At 40.9% G+C, this 25,393-nt stretch overlaps 1 protein-coding gene across 2 annotated transcripts in view; it reads left to right on the top strand.

The window, feature by feature from the left end:
* Window positions 1–24,859, top strand: part of DCTN4 (dynactin subunit 4) — a 50,223-nt gene extending 25,364 nt beyond the window's left edge. For both annotated transcript variants that reach the window (XM_010344570.2, XM_003934028.3), the window contains 5 exons: window positions 1,114–1,187; window positions 8,295–8,349; window positions 10,222–10,329; window positions 12,641–12,738; window positions 16,540–24,859. In XM_010344570.2, coding sequence (XP_010342872.1) covers window positions 1,114–1,187; window positions 8,295–8,349; window positions 10,222–10,329; window positions 12,641–12,738; window positions 16,540–16,753 — 549 coding nt within the window. In that variant the 3' untranslated portion in view covers window positions 16,754–24,859. The remainder of the gene's footprint in view (window positions 1–1,113; window positions 1,188–8,294; window positions 8,350–10,221; window positions 10,330–12,640; window positions 12,739–16,539) is intronic.
* Window positions 24,860–25,393: the final 534 nt, after the last annotated feature.

Below are 25,393 nucleotides of genomic sequence, written 5' to 3' on the forward strand. Positions count from 1 at the left end.
CAAATACATATACCCTTTGATCTATTCTTAGGAAATTATCTTACAGATACTTAGACATTTGGGAAATGATTCATGTACAAGAACACTCATTGCTGCATTTCTTACCATAGCAAAATGATGGAAACATCCTGAATGTCCATCAATTTCTGTCTTCTGTAAGTTATAGAAATTGTTACAGCGGGACACAGAGACTCCTCTATGTGTACTGAAATGGAACTAATTGCAAATTAGATTAAATGAAAAAAGCAAAGGGCAAAAAAATAAATATAAAATGTTCCCTTTTGTGTTACTGTGAAAAAAGCAAGGTGATGTATGCTTGTACTTTTATGTGCGTTAGGCTATCTGGAGAGAGGAATGGGACAGACAGATAACAGGTAATCTTTATGCTGGACACCTTTTTTGTACTATTAAAAAATATTTTAACCAGGTGTATGTAGTACATATTTTAAAAAGTAGCAAATAGTTGTTACTGGTTTGGTGCAGTGGCTCATGCCTGTAATCCCAGCACTTTGGAAGGCCAAGGCAGGAGGATTGCTTGAGCCCAGGAGTTGGAGGCTGTAGTGAGCTTTGGTTGTGCCACTGGATAACAGAGTGATATCCTATCTCAAAAAAAATTATTGTTACTCTGCCTTAAGCATAGGATCTGGAATTATGCTACCTGGATTTAAATCCCAGCATCCCTGTTTATTGGCTCTATGAAGTTGCACAGGTGGCTTACCATTCCTGTATACAATTTTAATCATCTATAAAATGCCAACCTTAATGTAATGCCTGTACCTACCTCATAAAGTTGATGTGATGTTTAAATCCATTTAAACCAGTGAGCACATTGCTCAGCACATACAGTAAGTACTCAGTATGTGTTATTTTTGTAGTTTTTTAAGTAGCACAGAGGTATCATAATATTGGATAGTGTGGTTGTACATATCAGGAGGTCCAGACATCTTATGTAAACTTTGGTTCGTATAAACTATTTCAAAAACATATGGTCATATAGCAGAATAAAACCAAACAAAATTCTCATAAATGCTTTCCTTCTGAATTTAGCAGCTCTATGGATTAGCAGAATGTGTTGTTGTCTTCTGATACATGTTATGTTTGTTTTCGTTTTAGAAATGTGAACATAATTTGAGCAAGCCAGAATTTAACCCAACATCAATCAAATTCAAAATCCAGCTGGTCGCTGTGTGAGTATTTTGGGATTAGTGTTTTTGATTATTGTTTTGAGTTATTTTGGTTTATTCTTCTTCCCCAGTGTGAAGTGTGTTTAATCCTAGCCTAAAAAAAAAATTTTCTTTTTTTAAATCACATCAAAATAATCTTGACATTCCGTTCCTCTTTAGGTTTTGAATTCAGTTACATGCCATGAAGTTTAAGATAAATCTGTAGACATAGATTCAGATATGTTGGTGTCAGGGATACAGTGACCTAGTATGATCTGGGGCAACGAGGTATGTTATTTGGTGGAGAGTCCCTAGTCTTTCATTACAAATTATAAAGTATCTGAGTTTGGGAATAATCCTTCAAAAAATTAAAAAGTAATAACGTATAGCTGATTGAAGAGTATCCCTGTAACTGTTCATTTTTTTTACCTGTGTTATGGTAACACTTCATTGACTCGGGTGAAAGTGATTAAGTTGTTAACTCTCTGGAACTTGTAAGTAGAAGAGAATTTTGTGTTTAAAAACTACGTATCAGACTATCTGAATAGTCCTCATTAGAGACAAATACAGCCACTTAAAACTTACCCAGTGTTCATCTAATTAAATGTTAACTGTTCACATCTTATCATACTTTACTAATACATTAATTTTTAAAATTACCTGGCAAACAAGAAAAATATTTTCAAAATTAGGAAGGTATTGTCTAGCTTTGGAGTAAGAGAACCCTTCTTTAGCAAGGCAGGAAACCCAGAAGCCACTAAGGACAAGAAACACCTTTGACCTTAGCAAAAAGAAATGGGCATTATAAAAGATGAAATTAAAGCCAGGCTTTTGAACGTTGACTTGATAAGCAATGAAATGAAGGCAGATATAAAGGTGTTCTTCAAAAACCAATGAGAACGAAGACACAACGTACCAGAATCGCTGGGACACATTTAAAGCAGTCTCTAGAGGAAAATTTGTAGCAATCAATGCCCACATCAGAAGCAAGGAAAGATCTAAAATCGACACCCTATTGTCAAAATTGAAAGAATTAGAGAAGCAAGATCAAAAAAACTCAAAAGCTAGCAGAAGACAAGAAATAACTAAGATCAGAGCAGAACTAAAGGAGATAGACACAAAAAACACTTCAAAAAAATCAATAAATATAAATCCAGAAGCTGGTTTTTTTTTTTTTTTTTGAGACAGAGTTTCGCTCTTGTTACCCAGGCTGGAGTGCAATGGCGCGATCTCGGCTCACCACAACCTCCGCCTTCTGCATTCAGGCAATTCTCCTGCCTCAGCCTCCTGAGTAGCTGGGATTACAGGCACGCGCCACCATGCCCAGCTAATTTTTTGCACCTTTAGTAGAGACGGGGTTTCACCATGTTGACCAGGATGGTCTCGATCTCTTGACCTCATGATCCACCCGCCTCAGCCTCCCAAAGTGCTGGGATTACAGGCTTGAGCCACTGCTCCCGGCCCAAGGAGCTGGTTTTTTTGAAAAGATCAACAAAATAGACCACTAGCCAGATTAATAAAAAAGGAAAGAGAGAATAATCAAATAGATGCAATAAAAAACAATATGGGGGATATCACCACAGATTCCACAGAAATACAAAGCACCGTCAGAGATTACTACAAACAACTCTGTGCACATAAACCAGTAAACCTGGAAGAAATGGATAAATTCCTGGACACTTAACACCCTCCCAAGCCTAAAGCAGGAAGAATTTGAAACCCCGAATAGACCAATAACAAGGGCTGAAGTTGAGGCGGCAATTAATAGCTTACCAACACACACAAAAAAAGCCCAGGCCCAGCCCAAATTCTACCAGACATACAAAGAGGAGCTGGTACCACTCCTTCTGAAACTAGTCCAAATGATCCAAATCATTTTATGAGACCAACATCATCCTGATACCAAAACCCAGCAGAGACTCAACAAGGAAAGAAAACTTCAAGCCAATATCCATGATGAACATAAATGCAAAAATCTTCAATAAAATACTGGCAAGCCGACTGCAACAGCACATCAAAAAGCTTATCCATCACTATCAAGAAGGCTTCATCCTGGGGATGTAAGGCTGGTTTAACATACGCAAGTCTGTAAATGTAATCCATCACATAAACAGAACCAAAGACAAAAACCACACGATTATCTCAATAGATGCAGAGAAGGTCTTCGACAAAGTTCAGCAGCCCTTTATGCTAAAAACTCTCAATAAACTAGGTATCGATGGAACATATCTCAAAATAATAAAAGCTATTTATGACAAACCAACAGCCAGTATCATACTGAATGGGCAAAAACTGGAAGCATTCCCTTTGAAATCTGGCACTAGACAAGGACGCTCTTTCTCACCACTCCTATTCAATATAGTACTGGAAGTTCTAGCCAGAGCAGTCAGGCAAGAAAAAGAAATAAAGGGTATTCAAATAGGAAAGGAGGAAGTCAAATTGTCTCTGTTTGCAGATGACATGATTGTATATTTAGAAGATCCTATCGTCTCAGCCCAAAGTCTCCTTAAACTGACAAGCAACTTCAGCAAAGTCTCAGGATTCAAAATCAGTGTGCAAAAGTCACAAGCATTCCTATACACCAATAACAGACTTAAAGAGAGCCAAATCAAGAATGAACTGCCATTCACAATTGCTACAAAGAGAATAAAATACCTAGGAATACCACTAACAAAGGATATAAAGGACCTCTTTGAAGAGAACTACAAACCACTGCTCAATGATATAAGGGAGGACGCAAACAGATGGAGAAACATTCCATGCTGATGGTTAGGAAGAATCAATATTGTAAAAATGGCCATACTGCCCAAAGGAATTTATAGATTCAATGCTCTCCCCATCAAGCTACCAATTACCTTCTTCTCAGAACCGGAAAAAACCACTTTAAACTTCATATGGAACCAAAAGAGAGCCCGCATAGCCAAGTCAGTTCTAAGCAAAAAGAACAAAGCAGGAGGCATCACGCTACCTGACTTCAAACTGTCCTACAAGTCTACAGTAATCAAAACAGCATGGTACTGGTACCAAATCAGAAATATAGACCAATGGAACAGAACAGAGGCCTCAGAAGTAATGTCACACATCTACAACCATCTGATCTTTGACAAACCTGACAAAAACAAGCAATGGGGAAAAGAGTCCCTGTTTAATAAATGGTGTTGGGAAAACTGGCTAGCCATGTGCCGAAAGCTGAAACTGAACTCCTTCCTTACACCGTACACTAAAATTAACTCCAGATGGATTAAAGACTTAAACATAAGACGTAACACCGTAAAAATCTTAGAAGAAAGCCTAGGCAAAACCATTCAGAACACAGGCATAGGCAAGGACTTCATGACTAAAACACCAAAAGCATTGGCAACAAAAGCCAAAATAGACAAACGGGATCTAATTCAACTCCAGAGCTTCTGCACAGCAAAAGAAACAATCATTAGAGTGAACTGGCAACCAACAGAATGAGAAAAAATTTTTGCCATCTACCCATCTGACAAAGGACTTATATCCAAAATCTACAAAGAACTAAAACAGATTTACAAGAAAAAAACAAACCCATTCAAAAGTGGGCAAAGGATATGAACAGACACTTTTCCAAAGAAGACGTATATGAGGCCAACAAACATGAAAAAATGCTCATCATCACTGGTCATTAGAGAAATGCAAATCAAAACTACATTGAGATACCACCTCACACCAGTTAGAATGGTGATCATTAAAAAATATGGAGACAACAGATGCTGGAGAGGATGTGGAGAAATAGGAACACTTTTACACTGTTGGTGGGAGTGTAAATTAGTTCAACCATTGTGGAAGACAGTGTGGCGATTCCTCAAGGACCTAGAAATAGAAATGCCATTTGACCCAGCAATCCCATTACTGAGTATATATCCAAAGGATTGTAAATCATTCTATTATAAGGACGCATGCACATGAATGTTCATTGCAGCACTGTTTACAATAGCAAAGACTTGGAACCAACCCCAATGCCCATCGTTGATAGACTGGACAGGGAAAATGTGGCACATAATACACCATGGAATACTATGCAGCCATAAAAAATGGTGAGTTAGTGTCCTTTGTAGGGACATGGATGAACCTGGAAACTATCATTCTCAGCAAACTGACACAAGAACAGAAAATCAGACACCACATGTTCTCACTCATAGGTGGGTGTTCAACAATGAGAACATATGGACACAGGGAGGGGAGCATCACATACTGAGGTCTGTTTTGGGGGACTAGGGGAGGGACAGCGGGGCATAGGGAGTTAGGAAGGATAACATGGGGAGAAATGCCAGATATAGGTGATGGGGATGAAGGCAGCAAACCACATTGCCATGTGTGTACCTATGCAACAGTCCTGCATGTTCTTCACGTGTACCCCAGAACCCAAAATGCAATAAAATACATATATATGAAATTAAAGCCAGGAACAGTGGCTCACACCTGTAATCCCAGCACTTTGGAAGCCTGAGTCAGGAAGATCTCTTGAGCCCATGAGTTCAAGACCAGCCTGGGCAACATAGTAAGACCCCATCTCTACAAAAAATATTTTAAATTAGCCAGGTGTGGTGGCATATACTTGTAGTCCTAGCTACTTGTGAGGCTGAGGTGAGTTGACCCCTTGAGCCCAGGAAGTCGAGGCCGCAGTGAGCTATGGTTGTGCCATAGCACTCCAGCCTAGATAATGGAGCAGGACTCTAAGGAAAAAAAATGTAAAAAGACAAAATTAGCGTCGAAGTCCTGAGACAAATAGTAAAGCAAGAAAGAATATTTGGCAGTTGTGATAAAGTTTAATATCCCAGATATAGAGAATTCCAGAAATTGAAAAGATAAAAATAGAGGGAGGCAGTAAAGTGGAATGTGGAACAAGGGATTTAAACAGGTAGCTTTTGGAAGAGGAATTTCAAATGGTCAGAAGATAGACTGTATATGGAAAGAAATTAAGACTTGATAGGAAAAGTTTTAAAAAGTAATTAGCATCTAGTGCTCATGAGAATGTGGGTAAACTTTTATATACATATTTGCATGCATTGTTGGTAGGATCTTGAATTGCTAGTCTTTTTGGAGAGTTGTCTGGTAATACCAAAACAAATTACATAGACATTTTAACCCAGCAATATTATCTCAGGAATGTATTCTGTAGAAACAAAAGCACCAATGTATAAAGATACGTTTCCAAGGATGTGTATTAGAATATTTTAATGGCAAAAAGCTGCAAACAGTTTAACCAACAGTTAATCAGTGTCAAACTGATTAACCATTAACAAGGAAGTAGTTGATTAAATTGAGATAAGTTGTACTGTAGAATATTATGCAGCAATTAAAAATAAGTCAGGAAACAAAAAGATTGGGAAGTACATGTCTGGTGAGTCAGAAGGATCTAGGAGGGCCAGGTAGGGGGTCTGTCACTTGCTATCTTTGTCGAAACTTACTTCCCTTCTCTCTGAAATGAGAATAATGCCTTCCTGTTGGGGTTCTTGAAAAGAATCAGATGAGTAATTATGTTTGCAAATGCCTTGTAATTCACCATAAAATATGTTCATTTTTCTTTTTTTTTTTTTTTTTTTGAGATGGAGTTTCGCTCTTGTTACCCAGGCTGGAGTGCAATGGCGCGATCTCAGCTCACCACAGCCTCCGCCTCCTGGGTTCAGGCAATTCTCCTGCCTCAGCCTCCTGAGTAGCTGGGATTACAGGCACGTGCCACCATGTCCAGCTAATTCTTTGTATTTTTAGTAGAGACGGGGTTTCACCGTGTTGACCGGGTGGTCTCAATCTCTTGACCTTGTGATCTACCCGCCTCGGCCTCCCAAAGTGCTGGGATTACAGGCTTGAGCCACCACGCCCGGCCAAAATATGTTCATTTTTCTAACTACTCTTATTTAATACATGATTAATTAGGAATAGAGACCTAGAAATGGTACATGTGAAATCTGGGATTAACTCCTTTCTTACTTAAGAATTACACTCATTACAGAAACACTGAATGGTAGCCTGTGTTTGGCATCAATTTCTTAAGTTTGCTTTGAGAAAAAGTGGTTTTTTTTCTGACATCATTTTAGAATTGCCTGGCTGTCTTAATGATGCTCTGAGACCGGGTGTGTGGCTCACCCCTGTAATCTCAACACTTGGGGAGGCCAAGGCTGGGGGATCGCTTCAGCCTTAGGAGTTCAAGCCCAGCCTGGGCAACATAGTGAAACCTCATTTGTACAAAAAAGCAAAAAATTAGCTGAGTGTGGTGGCACGCACCTGTACTCCCAGCTACTTGGGAGATTGAGGTGGGAATATCACTTCAGCCTGGGAGGTCGAGGCTTCAGTGAGTCATGATTGTGCCATTACACTCCAGCCTGGGCGACAGCAAGACCCTGTCTCAAAAAAAAAAAAAAAAAAAACCACAAAAAACTACAGATTTCCTAGCATCAAACCTCAGACTTACTGAATTGAAATTCTTAGAAGTGGGGTCCTTACATTTCTTTTTATTGTTGTTGCATTTGTATGTGTGTGTATTTGTTTTTTGAGATTAAGAAAGACAAAAGTTCCTTAAATTTCTGTTGTTACTCAGGTAATCCTGGTGGTCACCATGAAAAATAGCTCGTTTAAATTCTAAATGTCTTACTGCCTTGGTTCTAAGATGTACTTTTTTCTCTGACATTTAGTGTTTCTGCAACAGATTTTATATTATGTTAATGTATGCACAGTAGTTAACATTTATGTGAGCTTTGTCGAAGCACTTTTCAAAGCATTTTTGCATGTATTACTTAATTTTTTCTTCACAGTAACCTCAAGTGATAGATATCATTATTTTCCTCATTTTATAATTGGGAAAACCAAGGCACAAGGAGATAAATATTTTGCCTTAGTCATTACTAAGCAATGTCTTGATAAATAAATGCTAGTCTGGAGCCTGGGCAGTTTAAACTAGAAATACATATAAGATTCCAGAAGGAACTCATACCAGTTTGGTCTTAACGTCTTTTCTTAAGTTCTTACTGTGATGATTTGGTTCATTAAAATTATTCTTCTCTGATATGTTCTAATTAACATGAAGAAATTATTTACTGCACTAGATTTTTTAAAAGTAAGAATTTTAAGAGACTCCAATGAACATTAATGCATTTTTTTATTTATGCATAGCAATTATATTCCAGAAGTGAGAATCATGTCAATTCCCAATCTTCGCTACATGAAGGTTAGTACCTTGCTTATTAATAAGAAAAAGGATTGATCAATGATGTGTGCATAAATGTATGTAGATGTCTGTGTGAGTATTTGGCACAGGATCCAGTGAGCAAGAGATAGAAAAGAAGACAGGGATCGAAAAGGGATTAAGACTTTAAATGTATGGACACTGAGGTTCTTGACAACAGCATCTTTTAAAAGTAGGGAGAAGGAGCAGGGTACATATTATATTAAGTTGAAATTATAGGTGGGGAAAATAAAGGAGAGAATGTTGGGTCCCACGGGAATCTTTTGCTCTTCTCCAGCCTAGAGATTCTCCTCGATCTCCTGTATGTTATGTTTCAGGTACTAGGAATCAGTGAGATTTCTCCTATACCACAGCCCTTCTCTTCCTTGGAGTCCTCATCTACTCCCCTTCCTTCCACACACACACCCCCAGTGAATCGTAGAATATTCTGCAGCAACCTCTTTCGCTCTTTTTTTTTTTTTTTCATGCTGCTCCTGATGATATAAATGTTTATTATATGGTCCTTCATTTTTTTTTTTTTTTTTAACTTATCGAGAGAGAGAGTACCAAACAAGGGCAGATTATCACAATTCAAGAAGTCTTAAAAAGTTTCGCGCCGGGCGCGGTGGCTCAAGCCTGTAATCCCAGCACTTTGGGAGGCCAAGGCGGGTGGATCACGAGGTCGAGAGATCGAGACCATCCTGGTCAACATGGTGAAACCCCGTCTCTACTAAAAGTGCAAAAAATTAGCTAGGCATGGTGGCACGTGCCTGTAATCCCAGCTACTCAGGAGGCTGAGGCAGGAGAATTGCCTGAACCCAGGAAGCGGAGGTTGCGGTGAGCCGAGATCGCACCATTGCACTCCAGCCTGGGTAACAAGGGCGAAACTCCGTCTCAAAAAAAAAAAAAAGGTTTTTATAAGGCTGGGCACAGTGGCTCACACCTGTAATCCGAGAACTTTGGGATGCCAAGAAAAGTAGATTGCTTAGGCCCAAGAGGTCAAGACCAGCCTGGGCAACATGGAGAAACCCCATCTCTACTAAAAATAGAAAAAATTTGCCAGGCGTGGTGGCTCACACCTGTGGTCCCAGCTACTCAGGAGGCTGAGATGGGAGGATCACCTGAGCTCAGGAGGTCCAGGCTGCAGTGAGCCATGATCACGCCACTGCACTCCAGCCTGGGTGACAGAGTGAGACCCTGTCTCAAAAATAAAGAAATAATAAAAAATTGTAAAACTTTTTATAGTCTTGATGTGCCATTTTTTCTGTTAATGCATCTGACTGGCCTGTGGCTCCTACATTTTATTTATGAGGGCCTCCTTTTCAGTCCTTAAATGTCAACCTGGGTGGGACAAGAGTTTTAACTTCAAACAATCACTTAGATAATGAACATTCCTTAATTTCTGGATCTAGTTACTGGCCTTTTCAGTGGAATCTGTCCCATTTCCTCAGTGAGACAGCAACTCCAGAAAGAATTTAGTCTAACATATAGATCAGGCGTCCCCAAACTTTTTACACAGGGGGCCAGTTCACTGTCCCTCAGACCGTTGGAGGGCCGCCACATACTGTGCTCCTCTCACTGACCACCAATGAAAGAGGTGCCCCTTCCTGAAGTGTGGGGTGGGGAGGGGTGGCGGGGGATGGCGGATAAATGGCCTCAGGGGGCCGCGTGCGGCCCACAGGCCGTAGTTCGGGGACGCCTGATATAGATAATAGAATAGATAATAACAGTAAGCACGTAGAGAACACAGTGATGTAGAGGTATAGGTAGGGTGTCATTGCTCAGGAGTAATGGGGGGACAGTAATTTTGTGAAATATTTGGTATAGCAGCTAAGAAAGTGGCGAATGTCTGAGAGATGTGTTTCATATTCCCAGGAAAGCCAGGTCCTCCTGACTCTTACGAATCCAGTTGAGAACCTCACCCATGTGACTCTGTTGGAGTGTGAGGAGGGGGACCCCGATGATATCAATAGCACTGCTAAGGTAGGAACATTTTGCCTCAGCCTGACTGACCCTCACTTTGCCTGGAGTGGCTTAAAACACTCCATACTCGGCTGGGTGCATTGGCTCACTCCTGTAATCCTAGCACTTTGGGAGGCAGAGGTGGGCGGATCGCCTGAGGTAGGGAGCTTGAGCCCAACTTGACCAACATGGAGAAACCCTGTCTACTAAAAATACCAAATTAGCCGGGCGTGGTGGCGCATGCCTGTAATCCCAGCTACTTGGGAGACTGAGGCGGGAGAATCACTTGAACCCAGGAGGCGGAGGTTGCGGTGAGCTGAGATTGCGCCATTCCAGCCTGGGCGACAAGAGGAAACTCCGTCTCAAAAAAAACACACTCCACACCCTCCTTTCCACATCTAGTCAGCAAGTTCTTTTGATTCCACCTCCTAAGGTTTTTCACTTTATCCTGAAACGCACTGCCCTGTTTGAAGGTATCATCGTTTCTTACCTGGACTGTGACAGTAACTTCCTAACTAACCTTGCTATTTTTACACCACCACCTCCATTTCAACACATTTCTTCCCTACTGCCACCAGGGCGATCCTTCTCAAATCTAACTCTGTGCATGCTGGTCATTTAGTATCGCTCTTGACTGAGATGAAGTCCAAATTTTTGGCATAGCATAAGAGCTCCTTGATGACATCACTTCTGTCTGTTCCTCCAGTGCGATCTTCCTTCACATCCTCAAATTTAGCACTCTCTGAATTGTATATACTAGTGGTTGTGATTCAGACAGATCCAGTGGGCTATGAACTTTGACACTGGAGAATTGTGTATGCTATTTGTTTTACCTAGAATGCCTCCTTCCTATCCTGACTCCCCTAACATACATGCCCTTTCAGCCTCTTAGTCTCATACATTCATTCTTCAACACTTGTGAAATACTATTTCCTTTTAGAAGTTATATGCTTGAAATCATTTAGAAGCTGGTATGCTTCCTCTAGATTCCTCTACCTTACAAAGAGTATACATACAGCGCTAACTAGGCCAGTGCAATGTTTCACACCTGTAATCCTAGCACTTTGGGAGGCTGAGGCAGGAGGATGACCTAAGGTCAGGAGTTCGAGACCAGCCTGGCCAACGTAGTAAAACCCCATCTCTACTAAAATACAAAAATTAGCCGGGCATGATGGAGGGTACCTGTAATCCCATCTGCTTGGGAGGCTGAGATGGGAGAATCACTTGAACCTGAGAAGGCGGTGGTTGCAGTGAGCTGAGATCGTACCACTACACTCCAGCCTGGGTGGCTGAGTGAGACTCCATCTCAAAAAAAAAGAAAAAACAAAAAGACACAGCATTGAGTAAATATTAAAGTGGTTGATTTTGACCCTCAGTATTAGTTGAATGAATGTACTATGGCCTCTTTATATTTTGCTACTTTGTAATTCATTTAGTACTTGAAATTTTAGAACAAGAGGTTTTCTCTATAGATCATGTATTACTGGTTCATAATTCAGCATAATATTTATAATAAAAATGGTTTAAAAGGATACCTATATCTTTAGCTGTTATTGAAATAATATTATTAGAGAATTTCTGTTCTCTTTCTCTTTTTTCCATGATTTCACTTACTAGCATCACCTCCAAAGACAGATAACACTTATCTGGTCATTGCTGCTTTTTTCTTTATTAACACTAATAAGCAGCTCAGCAGCTTCAGTTAAGACAGAAACAGAAATAAATACCTGATGCATAAGCACAGCTTGTCTTTATCTCTCTCTATACCTCCCCTGCCACATTTGTATTCATAATTAGAAATTTGATTGACATTATTAACTGTTAACCTCTGATGGAGCGAAGCTGAGGCCTAATTATTATGTAAGTCTGAAGAATGCTCATTTTTTTCCATGACCGTAAACACCTACTATCTCATGTGAGTTTATGTATCAGGTACCAGGAATCCACTGATACCATGTCAGAAAACAATGTGATGGAACCAGTATTTCTCTTTTGTGTTGTTCTTAATGATGGACTATTTCACGTGTATCGAAAAATATAAAAAATAATATGGCAAACACCCATTTCCCCCATCCCCTTAAGAAATAAAACATTAAAGACACAATTGAAACCCCTCACGTTCTCCCCAGTTCCTCACTGCAGACCCCATGAAGTAAGTACTCACTTAACTTTATTTTTCTCTTAAAACCTTTGTTCTTATAAACTCCATGTGAGTAGTATATGTTTCCTGAAACTTGCTGTGTGCTTCCATATGTCTAAATCAGTGTCATACTTTGCTATATTCTGTCACACTGGTCCCTTCTCAGACAGGCCTCTCTGTGTTGCTCTCCAGGTGGTGGTACCTCCCAAGGAGCTCGTCTTAGCTGGCAAGGATGCAGCAGCAGAGTACGATGAGTTGGCAGAACCCCAGGACTTTCAGGACGATCCCGAGTAAGTGATCTTTTCGTGGTCCCCATACCACAATTGGCTGATACAGAATGCCCATTTATATATCCAATTTTTTTGTCTGGATTTTTTAAAATAACTTTTTTCTCCCTGTTTCTAAAAATAATTATTGTAGAAAATTGGGGAAATATATGTAAAACAAGGAAGAAGAAAATAAAATTATCCCACCACCAGAGATAAACAGCATTAACATTTTGGGCATTTGTCCTTCCAGATATTTCTCCCCTCACTGGCATCGTTCTGTAAATACAGTTTTTTTGCCTTTGTTTTTCACTTGAATATATTTTCCCATGTTAATAAAAAAAAAATTTAAGTATATGTTTTTAATGGTTGTGGAGAGGATACAGTATTCTATCCCTATAGATTTATCATTGGGTTTGTTCCCACCTCCACCCCCTTAGAGTAATTAATAGATTTTGCTCCCTCATACCCAATAACTGAAAAGTAAGAACCAAACCTTCCACTAACTGGGGACTATGTTCATCAGAGAATTCAGTCTAAAGGTTGAATGTTTCAATAATTTGAACAGACAATTTAATATAAAGAATTGTTCACTTGCGTAACTTAAAAAGTGAAAAAGAACACTAAGCTAGCAATTTTATGCTATTTCATGGGAATAAATTTCAAAGACAGCTATTTTATGAAGCAGCTACCACCCATAGGGTGGTGGTAACAAAGGGACATAGAATTATTAAAATTTCGAAATTAAAGAAGGAGCTCCATGTAGCTGAAACTCAGGTCTCCGGTGAGCTGAAGGGGAACCCTGCTTGCCTGGTCCTGGCATCTTAGGATGGCAGAGGAGGGGTGGCATGATGAAACTGGTTATACAAGAATTGGAAAACTTCAACTGCATACTGCCACTTCCGGGGTCAAGAAGCATTGCTGGGCTGGGCATGGTGGCCCACCCTTGTGTTCTTAACATTTTGGGAGGCCGAGGCAGGAAGATCACTTCAGCCCAGGAGTTTGAGACCAGCCTGGGAATATAGTGAGACCCCGTCTCTACAAAAAAATTTTTAAAATATGGCAGGTGTAGCAGCGCGTGCTTGTAGTCCCTCCCAGCTACTCAAGGGACTGGGATGGCAAGATCACTTGAGCCCTGGAGGCAGAGGTTGCTTTGAGCCTTGATTGTGCCACTGCACTCCAGCCTGAGTAACAGAACTAGACCCTGTCTCAAAAAAAAATAAAAATAAAAAAAGACGTTTTTGGAGTGATGCCCATAGGGAACAGGGACCACAAGCAAACGGGAATCTCTAAAGGAAGAGCAAGACCCTTCCTCCTCCAGACTTCTAGTCTTCCTTTAGAGCTTGCTACTGACAAAACTTCACAAGGAGCCAGCCGACCAAGCAGAAACAGTCCAAGCAGAATCCTGTATCACAAAGCAAAACAGAGAGGTGTACTGGAGCTGAAAAACAGTAGCTTCATAAACGCACAGAGAACATTGACGGTTTTTGTTTTGTTTTTTTTGAGATGGAATCTCACTCTGTCGCCCAGGCTGGAGTAGTGCAGTGGCGCAATCTCCTGCTCACTGCAACCTCCACCTCCCGAGCTCAAGCGTTTCTCCTACCTCAGCCTCCCAAGTAGCTTGGATTACAGGCGAGCACCACCACACCTGGCTAATTTTTGTATTTTTGGTAGAGATGGGGTTTCACCATGTTGCCAAGGCTGGTGTCAAACTCCTGACTTAAAGTGATCTGCCTGCCTTGGCCTCCCAGAGTGCTGGGATTCCAGGCATGACCCACTACGCCTGGTCCATTTATAGTTTTTAACAGAATGATCAAAAGCTTTCTCAACAAGATATCGGAGAGAAGAGATAATATCCGGTAGGTTAGAAAAATAAAGCCAGGCACAGTGGCTCACTTCTGTAATCCCAGCACTTGGGGAAGCTGAGGCGGGCAGACGACTTGAGGTCAGGCATTCGAGACCAGCCTGGCCAACATGGCAAAATCCTGTCTCTGCTAAAAATACAAAAATTAGCCAGGCATGGAGGCACACACCTATAATCCCAGCTGACGCAGGAAAATCACTTGAACCCTGAAGGTTCAAATGTGGGTTAACTTCAGAAAGCACCAGGTCAAGTGTTGTGTTTTGTTTTGTTTATTCTATAACATTCCAGACCCCAACCCCAGAGGATTTTTTTTAGCAGGTCTAGCTAGGGACCAGAAATCCAAATTTATTCAGGAAAAACTTCCCAGGTATCAATGGTTGCCTGGGAAATTAAGGACAAAAAGAAAGACTGACATTTTCCTTTTTACCATTTAAAACTATACGAGTTTTTTTTTTTTTTTTTTTTTTTTTTATGACTCATACAAATCAAATGTTTGGTTAATTACCGTAATACGAAATGTACTGAATTGTACAGTACAGAATGTATTCTCTGAAATCCTTGCTTTATATGAGTCCTTAAATTAATTAGGTACAGAAATGTGTTAAGCCAAGGTATACTTCTGGAAAGATTGTCTGAGATACCAAATTTCAGTCTGATTACATGCTAGAGTAATTAAAAACTGAATTCGTTATATTTCACATTAGATTTAATGGAACTTTTGGATTTCTAGAAACTAACACCGTATAAATACATAAATGTGTAATTCCAGTAACTTTTCTTAGAGTAACTGAATATCATTTGAGTCATTTGGATAGGAGACAGATGTTGTTTATTTCATCACCTTCAGGAACTAAGTTATTAAAGCACAAACTTTATGCACAAATGAGGGGAAATTGAAATGGAAACCCCAATGAAGGGACATTTTTATGCTACAATTCCTAATTACATAGGTTATTTACAAAAACACTCTGATTTATAGTATTCCAAAATTTCCCTTAAAGCATTGAGTTATTAAAACTTCCCACAGCATGGCCAGGCATGGTGGCTCATGCCTCTGTCCCAGCACTTTGGGAGGCTGAGGCAGGAGAATTGTTTGAGCTTAGGAGGTCAAGGCTACCGTGAGCAATGATCGTGCCACTGCTCTCTAGCCTGGGTGACAGAGCAAAACCTTGTCTCTAAAAAATAAAAATAAATAACTTTCCACAGTATGAGTCTATGTTCTGTAGAAATATTACCACATTTGCACAGAGGTAAATATAAAGGGATGTTTACAGCACCATTGTTTATAATAGAGAAAAATTGGCAGCAACCTCAGTATATGCCAATTATGGTAAATACATAATTGAATACTATGCAACCATTAAATAGAATGTAGATGATCTATATATACCAACATAGAAAGGTGTTTGTGATAAACATAGTGAAAAAATCAAGTTATGGAATAGTGTGTACCATCTGTATTGGTTAAAAAAGCAGAAAAGTGTAAGCTCATAGAAAAATATATGGCCAGCGCACTGGGTTATACTGGTAATCCCAGCACTTTCGGAGGCCAGGGTGAGCAGATCACTTGAGCCCTGGTGTTCGAGACCAGCCTGGGCAACATGGTGAAACCCTATCTCTACCAAAATATATATATATATTAATATATAAAGCTAGCCAGGAGTGGTAGTGCACACCTGTAGTCGCAGTTACTCAGAAGGCTGATATGGGAGAATTACTTGAGCCTGCAAAACAGAGGTTGCAGTGAGCCGAGATTGAGCCATTGTACCCCAGCCTGGGTGACAGCGAGACTCCGTCTCAAAAATACAAAACGAAAATACTTGTTAGGTTAAGAACAAAGTGCTTACAGGTTTTCTGTGTGCTGGAGGAAAGAATAAGGTGAAAGACTACTTTTACTGTAAGTCTTCGTGGTTTGGCTGATTTTTTATCTACCTAATACTTGCTTTTTTTTCTTTCCATAGCATTATAGCCTTCAGAAAGGCCAACAAAGTAGGTATTTTCATCAAAGTTACCCCGCAGCGTGAGGAGGGTGAAGTGACCGTGTGCTTCAAGATGAAGCATGATTTTAAAAACCTGGCAGCCCCCATTCGCCCCATTGAAGAAAGCGACCAGGGCACAGAAGTCATCTGGCTCACCCAGCATGTGGAACTTAGCTTGGGCCCGCTGCTTCCTTAAAAGGTTCCATTGGAGGGCAGATCCCAAAGGACAGTGTCACCATAAACCTGCTCTCAAATGTGGAAGCTGCTGCTTCATTAGGCCTTGTTTATAATGATGTACCCATGCACTACAGAACTCTATTGCTAGGAAAGTGGGAGCACAGTGAAGCATGGGGAGCACAGGGTAACTGCTATTCCTCTTGCTCTCACCTCTGTTGACACCAGTAAGTCTGTGTCTCCCTCACTGAGCCCTGCACGTTGAATAACAACAGCATAATTCCATACTAGGAAAGGGGATGGGTATTCCTTGGAGTGACATTGTATTTACCACCTGAGAAACTCTGTACTGTATGGTCTCTTGATCTGATCTCACTAAAAGATCACAATGTCACAGATGAAACTTAAATGATAACCCAAAGGTGGACCTGCTATTAATGATCCAGCCTTGGTGGCAGTGTACCAACTGCTTTCTGCATCCCATTAAGTATAACCTAACAGTCTAAAACATATCCCTTCACTTGCCATCATGGCTGCCGTTTTGCCGTAGATTTCTATGTAACAGAAAAATGGAATTGGCACATCATCTTTAGTATTATGATGATTGGAACAGCCTGTGACGTTGTTAAGGCACTCTCATTTGCCCTCTTTTTCTAAGTGAATACAGGACACTTACTAGTTGTCTTAATTTTTTTCCCAGTAAAATATGGGACCTTTCAAGAAGAATTTGAGAGGCAAGCAATTACATGTCATGTCAAGGGGGTAAGCAAATTCCATTCGATTTAAATATTGCCACAACACCCAGGGATTAATGCTGCCACAGAGGGGCAATTTTTATTTGTCTTACTTCCTACGCCTTCTCTGTTCTGCGTCTGTAACTCAGTAAGTTCTGTTTGGGACCTGGAAAAGAACCCAAAGAAAACCTGAGTGGACAGGTTCACTTCTGGAATGCAGAAAACATTTTAAAGGTTAGAGTTTTAGCGTATTCTCAACTAGCATTCTTTCCATTGATTTGAAGGGGAAATTAACTTTTACAATCTCTTGAATCCAAAACTGTATATTAAGAACTTTGCCCCTTACTAAGTTTAAGACTTTTGTCATATGGTGAGTCAAATAAGACCATTTTGATTGTAAACCATAAAATAGTTAAGCAGGTAACCCACAGCTGTGGCCTAACAGCAGACATGCCGTTTTCACTTGTTATCCTGGAGTTGGGTTGCTAACCTTAATTTCTATGATGTTTTCTAAAATGAAACTTGACAAAGTAGACCACCAGCTGCACCGTGTTTTCTGTAAAGGTATTGTTAGTAAGTGGGCAAGAGACTTGAGGAAAAGATAAATTTTCTGTTTACCTTGGTCTTGTTTTAAGTCTTGAGTTAAAAAACATAATTAAAGATACAATATAATGTAGAATACAGATGGGAGATAGTCCTTGTAAGCTTCCCTTGAGAATGTTTTAAATATTTAGGAAGCTTGTAAAAGATTCTAAATCGTGCTCTTAAGGTCTAGCCAATTTTATGAAATAGTCCCGCAGAGTAATATATGTGATGCAACGTAAGAAAGAAATTACTCAGCCGGGCGCGGTGGCTCACGCCTGTAATCCCAGCACTTTGGGAGGCCGAGGCGGGTGGATCACAAGGTCAAGAGATTGAGACCATCCTGGTCAACAAGGTGAAACCCCGTCTCTACTAAAAATACAAAAAATGAGCTGGGCATGGTGGCGCGTGCCTGTAATCCCAGCTGCTCAGGAGGCTGAGGCAGGAGAATTGCCTGAACCCAGGAGGCAGAGGTTGCGATGAGCCAAGATCGCGCCATTGCACTCCAGCCTGGGTAACAAGAGCGAGCGAAACTCCGTCTCAAAAAAAAAAAAAAAAAAAAAAAAAAAAAAAGAAAGAAAATACTCATCTCTAACATTATGGTAATAATAAGGTTTAGCCTCTTAGGAGTTGGAGCACAGGGATTAGTAATTACAGATTTGTAGACTATAGAAAGAGTTTAGCTTTTGTTCTGACCCCACAGAGTCTTGGATTTTTATTTCACTACCTGCTAGGGCTTACTGTGAAGTCACTGCTCCATATTTGCCAGTGGAGGAAACCGGCATCAAAGTAGAGAATACCTTCCTGTGTTTACACGTTTGCATGACTACACACGTCATACGTTTATGGCCGGTAGCTGGTATTTGTTCCCAGAAGTAATAATGTTGAAGTATGGGTCTTATTCCTGTATAACACAGAAACACAAAATACTTTGATTGCAAACTTTTTTTCTTCAAAAGCCAAACTAATTTTGAAGAATAACAGAGCCATTGGTTTAATGTTTCCTCAAGATAGGTTTTAGTGCAAGATAGTATTCCTCGTGTTTGTAAAATTGATTCAACACCCGCAGCTGGTGAATTAGGAATTGTATTTGTTGCCTTTTTTATATTAGTGAGGTGCAAAAATTGTAATGCTAGTCAGTATGCACCACCGCAGGAAAGTGAGTTCTCCTTAGCATTTGAAACTCGAGTTTTGGAAACTTAGGCTAAGTTAGTTTGGATTCGTTATTTGATTCGCCCAGTAACGTCTTCTTTTGTTGGAAGTGCTTATCAGCATAATGAGCTAAGTGTCATGCATATTTGTGAAGAAACATCCCTTTTGGTCCCTTTTGGGAAGGAGAGGCACTCCTTGATCTTTATGAATCACAGGTTACTGTTTCGCCTTATTGCTTAACTTAATGTAGTGAAATAAAGCAGACAAAGCTCGAGTGTGTCTTTTGTTTGGTTTCATGTAGACACTAAGTAGCGTGGCCTAGAGCCAAAAGATAGGAGTGGAGTTAGAGTTGGTGGGGCCTGCTCCCTTCCATTTCTTTAAATGAAGTAATCTAAACTCTCTTAGCGGGTTGGTTCACCGTAATCTATGAGAGATGTTGCTTTGAGCTTCTTACATACATATTCGCAGAACCATTATATAAATGTTGTTAAACTTCTACCAGTTTTTATCCTGGGTCATTGCTTCTAAAGATATCCTTTGCAGTATACACAGTGGTCTGCCTCCACCAATGGCCACTCATCCACCTTCATCTGTACCTTCATAACTCTTCCTTCCCTCCTGTTACTTAGATGAATTGTTCACACTCTTCCTGTCTGAAGCCAGCCCCACCTCTTAACAGTCAAGCACATCCTCTTACCTATTCTCAGATGGCATCGGCAGCCCTCCCCTTCCTTTTTCCATCAGCATGTGATTTATCTCATCTTAAAAAAGAAATTAGCCTCACTCTCCTCTTCAGCTGCCACCCCGTTTCTCCACTCCCTTCACAGCAAAACTCCTCTAACTTTGGCTGGGCACAATCGCTCACACCTGTAATGCCAGCACTTTGGGAGGCCGAGGCAAGAGGATCACTTGAGCCCGGGAGTTTGAGACAAAACTGGACAATGTAACAAGAGCTTGTCTCTATTTAAGTAAAAGTTTTTCAAAAAACAGAAACCCTAACTCAACCTTCCAGTTCTTCCATTCTCACCTGAACCCATTCCAGTTAGAGTGTCACCCCCACCCCTTGGTCAGAACTGTGCTTGTCAAGGTCACCAACGATCACCACAGTTAACTATGGGGTCAGTTCTCAGTCCTTAACTATGTGATGTTTTCAGTAGATCTGACAGTTTCTCTCTCCCTTCTTGAAAGGTTTTACTTGGTTTCCAGAACATAACGCTCCTGGTTTTGTGGCAGAACAGGGACCCCCTCTTAGGAGGCTTGTGGGCCCCTCCACACATGGAAATAAAGGAAAATCTTGAGTTCCTTCAACGGAATTCTAGGCACCAAGCTAGCTGGGAGAAGTTAGTGAGCAACTTGATAAACAAGAAGGTAATGGTAGCTGAAAACAATAGCCAAGGAAGTCAGAGCAAGATGTGTTGTTCCCTATAGAAACTAAAGATAACATCATATATGTTCCTGGGTTTTCAGAAACCTGGACTCTCACCAAACATTTAAACCTCAGATAAGGGGAAACAGAACTGAACTCTGACCACTGTTCATTGTTCTAAGTTGCTTCCTGAGAGGCCTGGAGGAAGTCATGCCAACCGTCCAGAGCTATCATTCTTTTCTATGGATGCCAAGTTTAGACAGTTTCACCACATTAACTTGGTTAAATAAAAAAATCTCTGAATCCACCAGTGACCTTGAGTCCATCCCCAATCCCAGCTCTGAGATGTCCTACCTTTTTAGGTCAAACTCATGTGTAGCCTCTGTATTGATTTATGACTTTGCCCGTAGCTTTTCCCTGCCTTTAAAAACGTGTACCTGTAAGCCATCTAGGAGTTTGGGTCTTAAGTGTGATCTGTGCACTTCTCCTTGCTTGGTGCCCTCCAATAAAATACCTTACTTTCTCTTCTGCTAGCCTGATGTCAATGACTGCAGCACTGGGTGAGCAGACCCCAGTTTAGTTCAGTAACAGTTTTCTGCCTACCCTACTAGAAACATTTCTTCCAGATTCTTTGCTAGTTCTTTTCCATCTTCCCGACCTTGCAGTATACCAAATCTCATTTCTCACACTTCTTTCCTCTTTACACTCACTCTTTGAATAATCTTGCCCAGTTTTCGGGGGCAAGAATGCTGAGAAAAGATTTATTCCTAAGGCCCACATACAGGGCCTACTGAAGACTGAGGCTGAATTAAATTAGAACCAACAAAGCACCCCTTTGCTTCTCCCCTACTACCAGCGTACCAAGCAGCTAGTAACAAGCGTCCATTTCTAGGGTATGGGCATGGGCCTAGAAAGTTACCCAGTACTGTGCAGGTAGGCAGGACAGCTGTAAGCTGAGGATGAAGCATGAACACAAGTTCTTCAGCCTCATCCTACAGTACAGGATAATGCTAAAGTATATGAAATCTGTGGCACACTGAAAGCAACCACAGCAATAAAACCCAACCCCAGGCCGGTCACGGTGGCTCACACCTGTAATCGCAACACTTTGGGAGGCCAAGGCAGATCAACTGAGATCGGGAGTTTGAGACCAGCCTGACCAACATGGTAAAACCCCCTCTCTACTAAAAATACAAAAAATTAGCCAGGTATGGTGATGGGTGCCTGTAAACCTAGCTACTCAGGAGGCTGAGTCAGGAGAATCGCTTGAACCCAGGAGGTGGAGGTTGCGGTGAGCCAAGATCATGCCATTGCACTCCACCCTGGGTAACAAGAGTGAAACTGTCTCAAAAAATATATGTATGTAATAACCCAAGCCCAGCTCAATTCCTGACCAGATTGACCAAACCCCATGCAGACGTTCTAACAGAAGACACTTGCCCATTTCCAAGCATTAATATGATTTGCCTCATTCTCTTCTGTTACATAATCAACGACGGTCGGGCGCGGTAGTTTACGCCTATACTCCCAGCACTTTAGGAAGCTGAGGCAGGCAGATTGCTTGAGGCCAAGAGTTCAAGACCAGCCTGGCCAACATGGTGAAACCCTGTCTCTACTAAAAGTACAAAAATTGGCCGGGTATAGTGGTGCAGGTCTATAGTCCCAGCTACTCAGGAGAATCACCTGAACCCAGAAGGCAGAGGTTACACTGAGCTGAGACTGCTCCACTGCACTCCAGCCTGGGTGAGACAGCGAGACTCTGTCTCAAAAAGAAAATAAAATAAAAATACGTAAGCAATGACTGGCATTCAATAAAGAATTGGGACACACAAAAAAAGCAAAAAAATTCAACACGTTCCTCACAGATAAAGCAATCTATAGGACTATATTGGAAATAACCCACGTTTTAACTAATGGACAGAGACTTGAGCATGCTCTTGGGGCTCAGAAAATGATACCCCAAATTAAGGCTCTGAAGCAGCCACAGAAGCAAAAGTTTCTCTCCGATCTTCTGCCTTCCTGTCTCTGGAGCTTCATTCTCCCCAAAGCCTCGACACAGATACCGAATCCTTTTTCCTCAAGGTGGGTCATAGAGAGAACCCCTTTTTCTAAAGCCAGCCATAAAACAAAAATACTACTCTAGGCTGGGTGCGGTGGCTCACACCTATAATCCCAGCACTTTGGGAGGCCGAGGCAGGTGGATCATGAGGTCAGGAGTTCGATATCAGGCTGACCAACGTAGTGAAACCCTGTCTCTACTAAAAATACAAAAATTAGCCAGGTGTGGTGGTGGGTGCCTGTAATCCCAGCTACTCAGGAGGCTGAGGCAGGAGATTTGCTTAAACCCGGGAGGCAGAGGTTGCAGTGAGCTGAGATCACGCCATTGCACTCTAGCCTCGGCAACAGATCAAGACTTTGTCTCAGAAAAGAAAAATGCAGGTCATGCTTAATGAGGAAAGCTGTGTTGCAAAACCATATGGCTATACTCACAGCAGCACAAGGGGAGCCCATGCCACCATAAAAACTGAAATGTTGTGTATCTATTCCAGATGAATCCAAGAACATAACCCCACTTATGACTGATACGAAAACCCAGATAACCAACTGTCAGATCCAAAACCCTCACTAATAGATTGCTTGAGTGGTTGGTTTGGATCCTGGGAAATTTAGTGGCAGACGCTATTGCTTATAATAGGAAAAATAACAATAAATTATGTTCTGTCTTGTTTCTGCTTACCGTGTTGTTACAGTATGCGTTGGCAAATAAGTCAGTGCACAAGCAAAGGGCTACGGTAGTGACTGCCCGTAGAATTGCTTTAATTGAGGAGGCAGTACCATGGCCTGACCCAGCTTCCAGGTTTGCTTTTTTTGTTGTCATTGTTGCTGCTTTAAATCTGGCCTAGTCCCTATATCTATTTGTTCTTCTCTTTCTTTTTTCCTTTCTAGGAAAGTAAAATTCCTCGCAGGAATTTCCTTGTGGGCAAAATATGGGAGAGGCGTGTAGTTTCATCCTGCAGCCATCTTATTTGGGACCCAAAAGCAGGAGGCAGGTTTGTGTGGCCCAGTTCCCAGCTTGACTTTTCCCTTTGGCTTAATGAGTTTGGGGTCCAAAGATTTAATATCCTTTCACATTTCCCCCTTTTTTTCTTTAAAATCTTTTGAAGAAAGCATTTTATTTTATTTTATTCATTGCATTTTAGGTTTTGGGGTACATGTGAAGAACATGCAAGATTGTTGCATAGGTACACACGTGGCAGTGTGATTTGCTGCCTTCCTCCCCATCACATTTATCTGTCATTTCTCCCCACGCTATCTCTCCCCAACTCCCCACTCCCCGCTGTCCCTCCCTTATTTCCCCCGACAGACCCCAGTGTGTGATGCTCCCCTCCCTGTGTCCATGTGTTCTCATTGTTCAACACACGCCTATGAGTCAGAACATGTGGTGTTTGATTTTCTGTTCTGTGTCAGTTTGCTGAGAATGATGGTTTCCAGGTTCATCCACGTCCCTACAAAGGACACAAACTCATCGTTTTTGATGGCTGCATAATATTCCATGGTGTATGTGTGCCACATTTTCCCTGTCCAGTCTATCATTGATGGGCATTTGGGTTTTTTTATTTTATTTTTTTTTTAAAGATGGCGTTTCACCACATTGGTCAGGGTGGTCTCAAACTCCTGACCTCAGATGATCCGCCCACCTCAGCCTCCCAAAGTGCTGGGATTACAGGCGTGAGCCATCGCGCCCAGCTGGAGAAAGCATTTTAAAAGGAATACAGATTTCTGGCCTCAGGTTGCTTTTTCCTCCTTTCTTGAGCTAGTTTTTTGTCACTAGGATGGTTTATTCCTATAAGTTCAGGTCCACATTGCTAGTAAGGCTCATTCCTAGGAAGTCATGTCTCATGCTGCTAGGAAGGCTCATTCCTAGAAGTCATATCCCACAAAGAGTTAAAAAAAAAAAGGGGGGGGGAGGAAAGAAGGAAAAAGGAAGGAAAGATTATTTTCAGAGCTCCAAATTTAAAGGAGAAAGGGCTCCTATCCCTCTTAATGTTAAATGGTATTTTTGTTTGCGGAATGTTTATAATATTTATGTGTTGATTAAGTACACTATTATGCATGATTTGCAATATTGATTGACCTGGGGAATGCCTTGAGCCTGTGCATCCAGGGCTCTGTGAGTGGACAGAGTGAGTGGGAAGTGCTAAGGAGAACTGCTTTCTTGGGAGACCCATGTAGTTTGTGACTTTTGTGATTGAAATAGCATCAATAAAAGTCTGACATTGTGGAAAAACACAAATATATGTGGACTTAGTTATTTCTGACCTAGCACTGCTTACAAGACAAGTGAAATTGGAGTCACAGATGTAGAAGAAACCAGGCAGAAGACTATCTGAAGAGATGATACTTGAGACTTCACAAAATGTAATAAAAGACAACAAATCAGATCCAAGAAGTTCAGATACACCCAAGGACTTTCTTATAAAGGAAAAGATATACTTACAATATGATCAAATAATCTCACTCTAAGGTATTTACACAAGCAAAATGAAAACCAATGTCCATACAACAATCTGTATGTGAATGTTTATAATGATTTTATTTATAGTCACTAAAATCTGGGAACAACTCAAATGTCCAGCAACCAGCAAGTGAATTGTATGATATATCCATACAATGGAATTCTCAGTAATACAAAGGAAGAAATTATTGACACATTGACAATATGGATGAATCTCAACTACAAAATACTAAGTGAAAAAAATCAGATCCAAAAGGCTATGTAGGATTCCATTTATAATAACATTCTGGAAAAGGCGAAACTAGAGACAGT

The sequence above is a fragment of the Saimiri boliviensis genome, chromosome 1, assembly GCF_048565385.1.
Source record: "Saimiri boliviensis isolate mSaiBol1 chromosome 1, mSaiBol1.pri, whole genome shotgun sequence".
Taxonomy (NCBI): Eukaryota; Metazoa; Chordata; class Mammalia; order Primates; family Cebidae; genus Saimiri; species Saimiri boliviensis.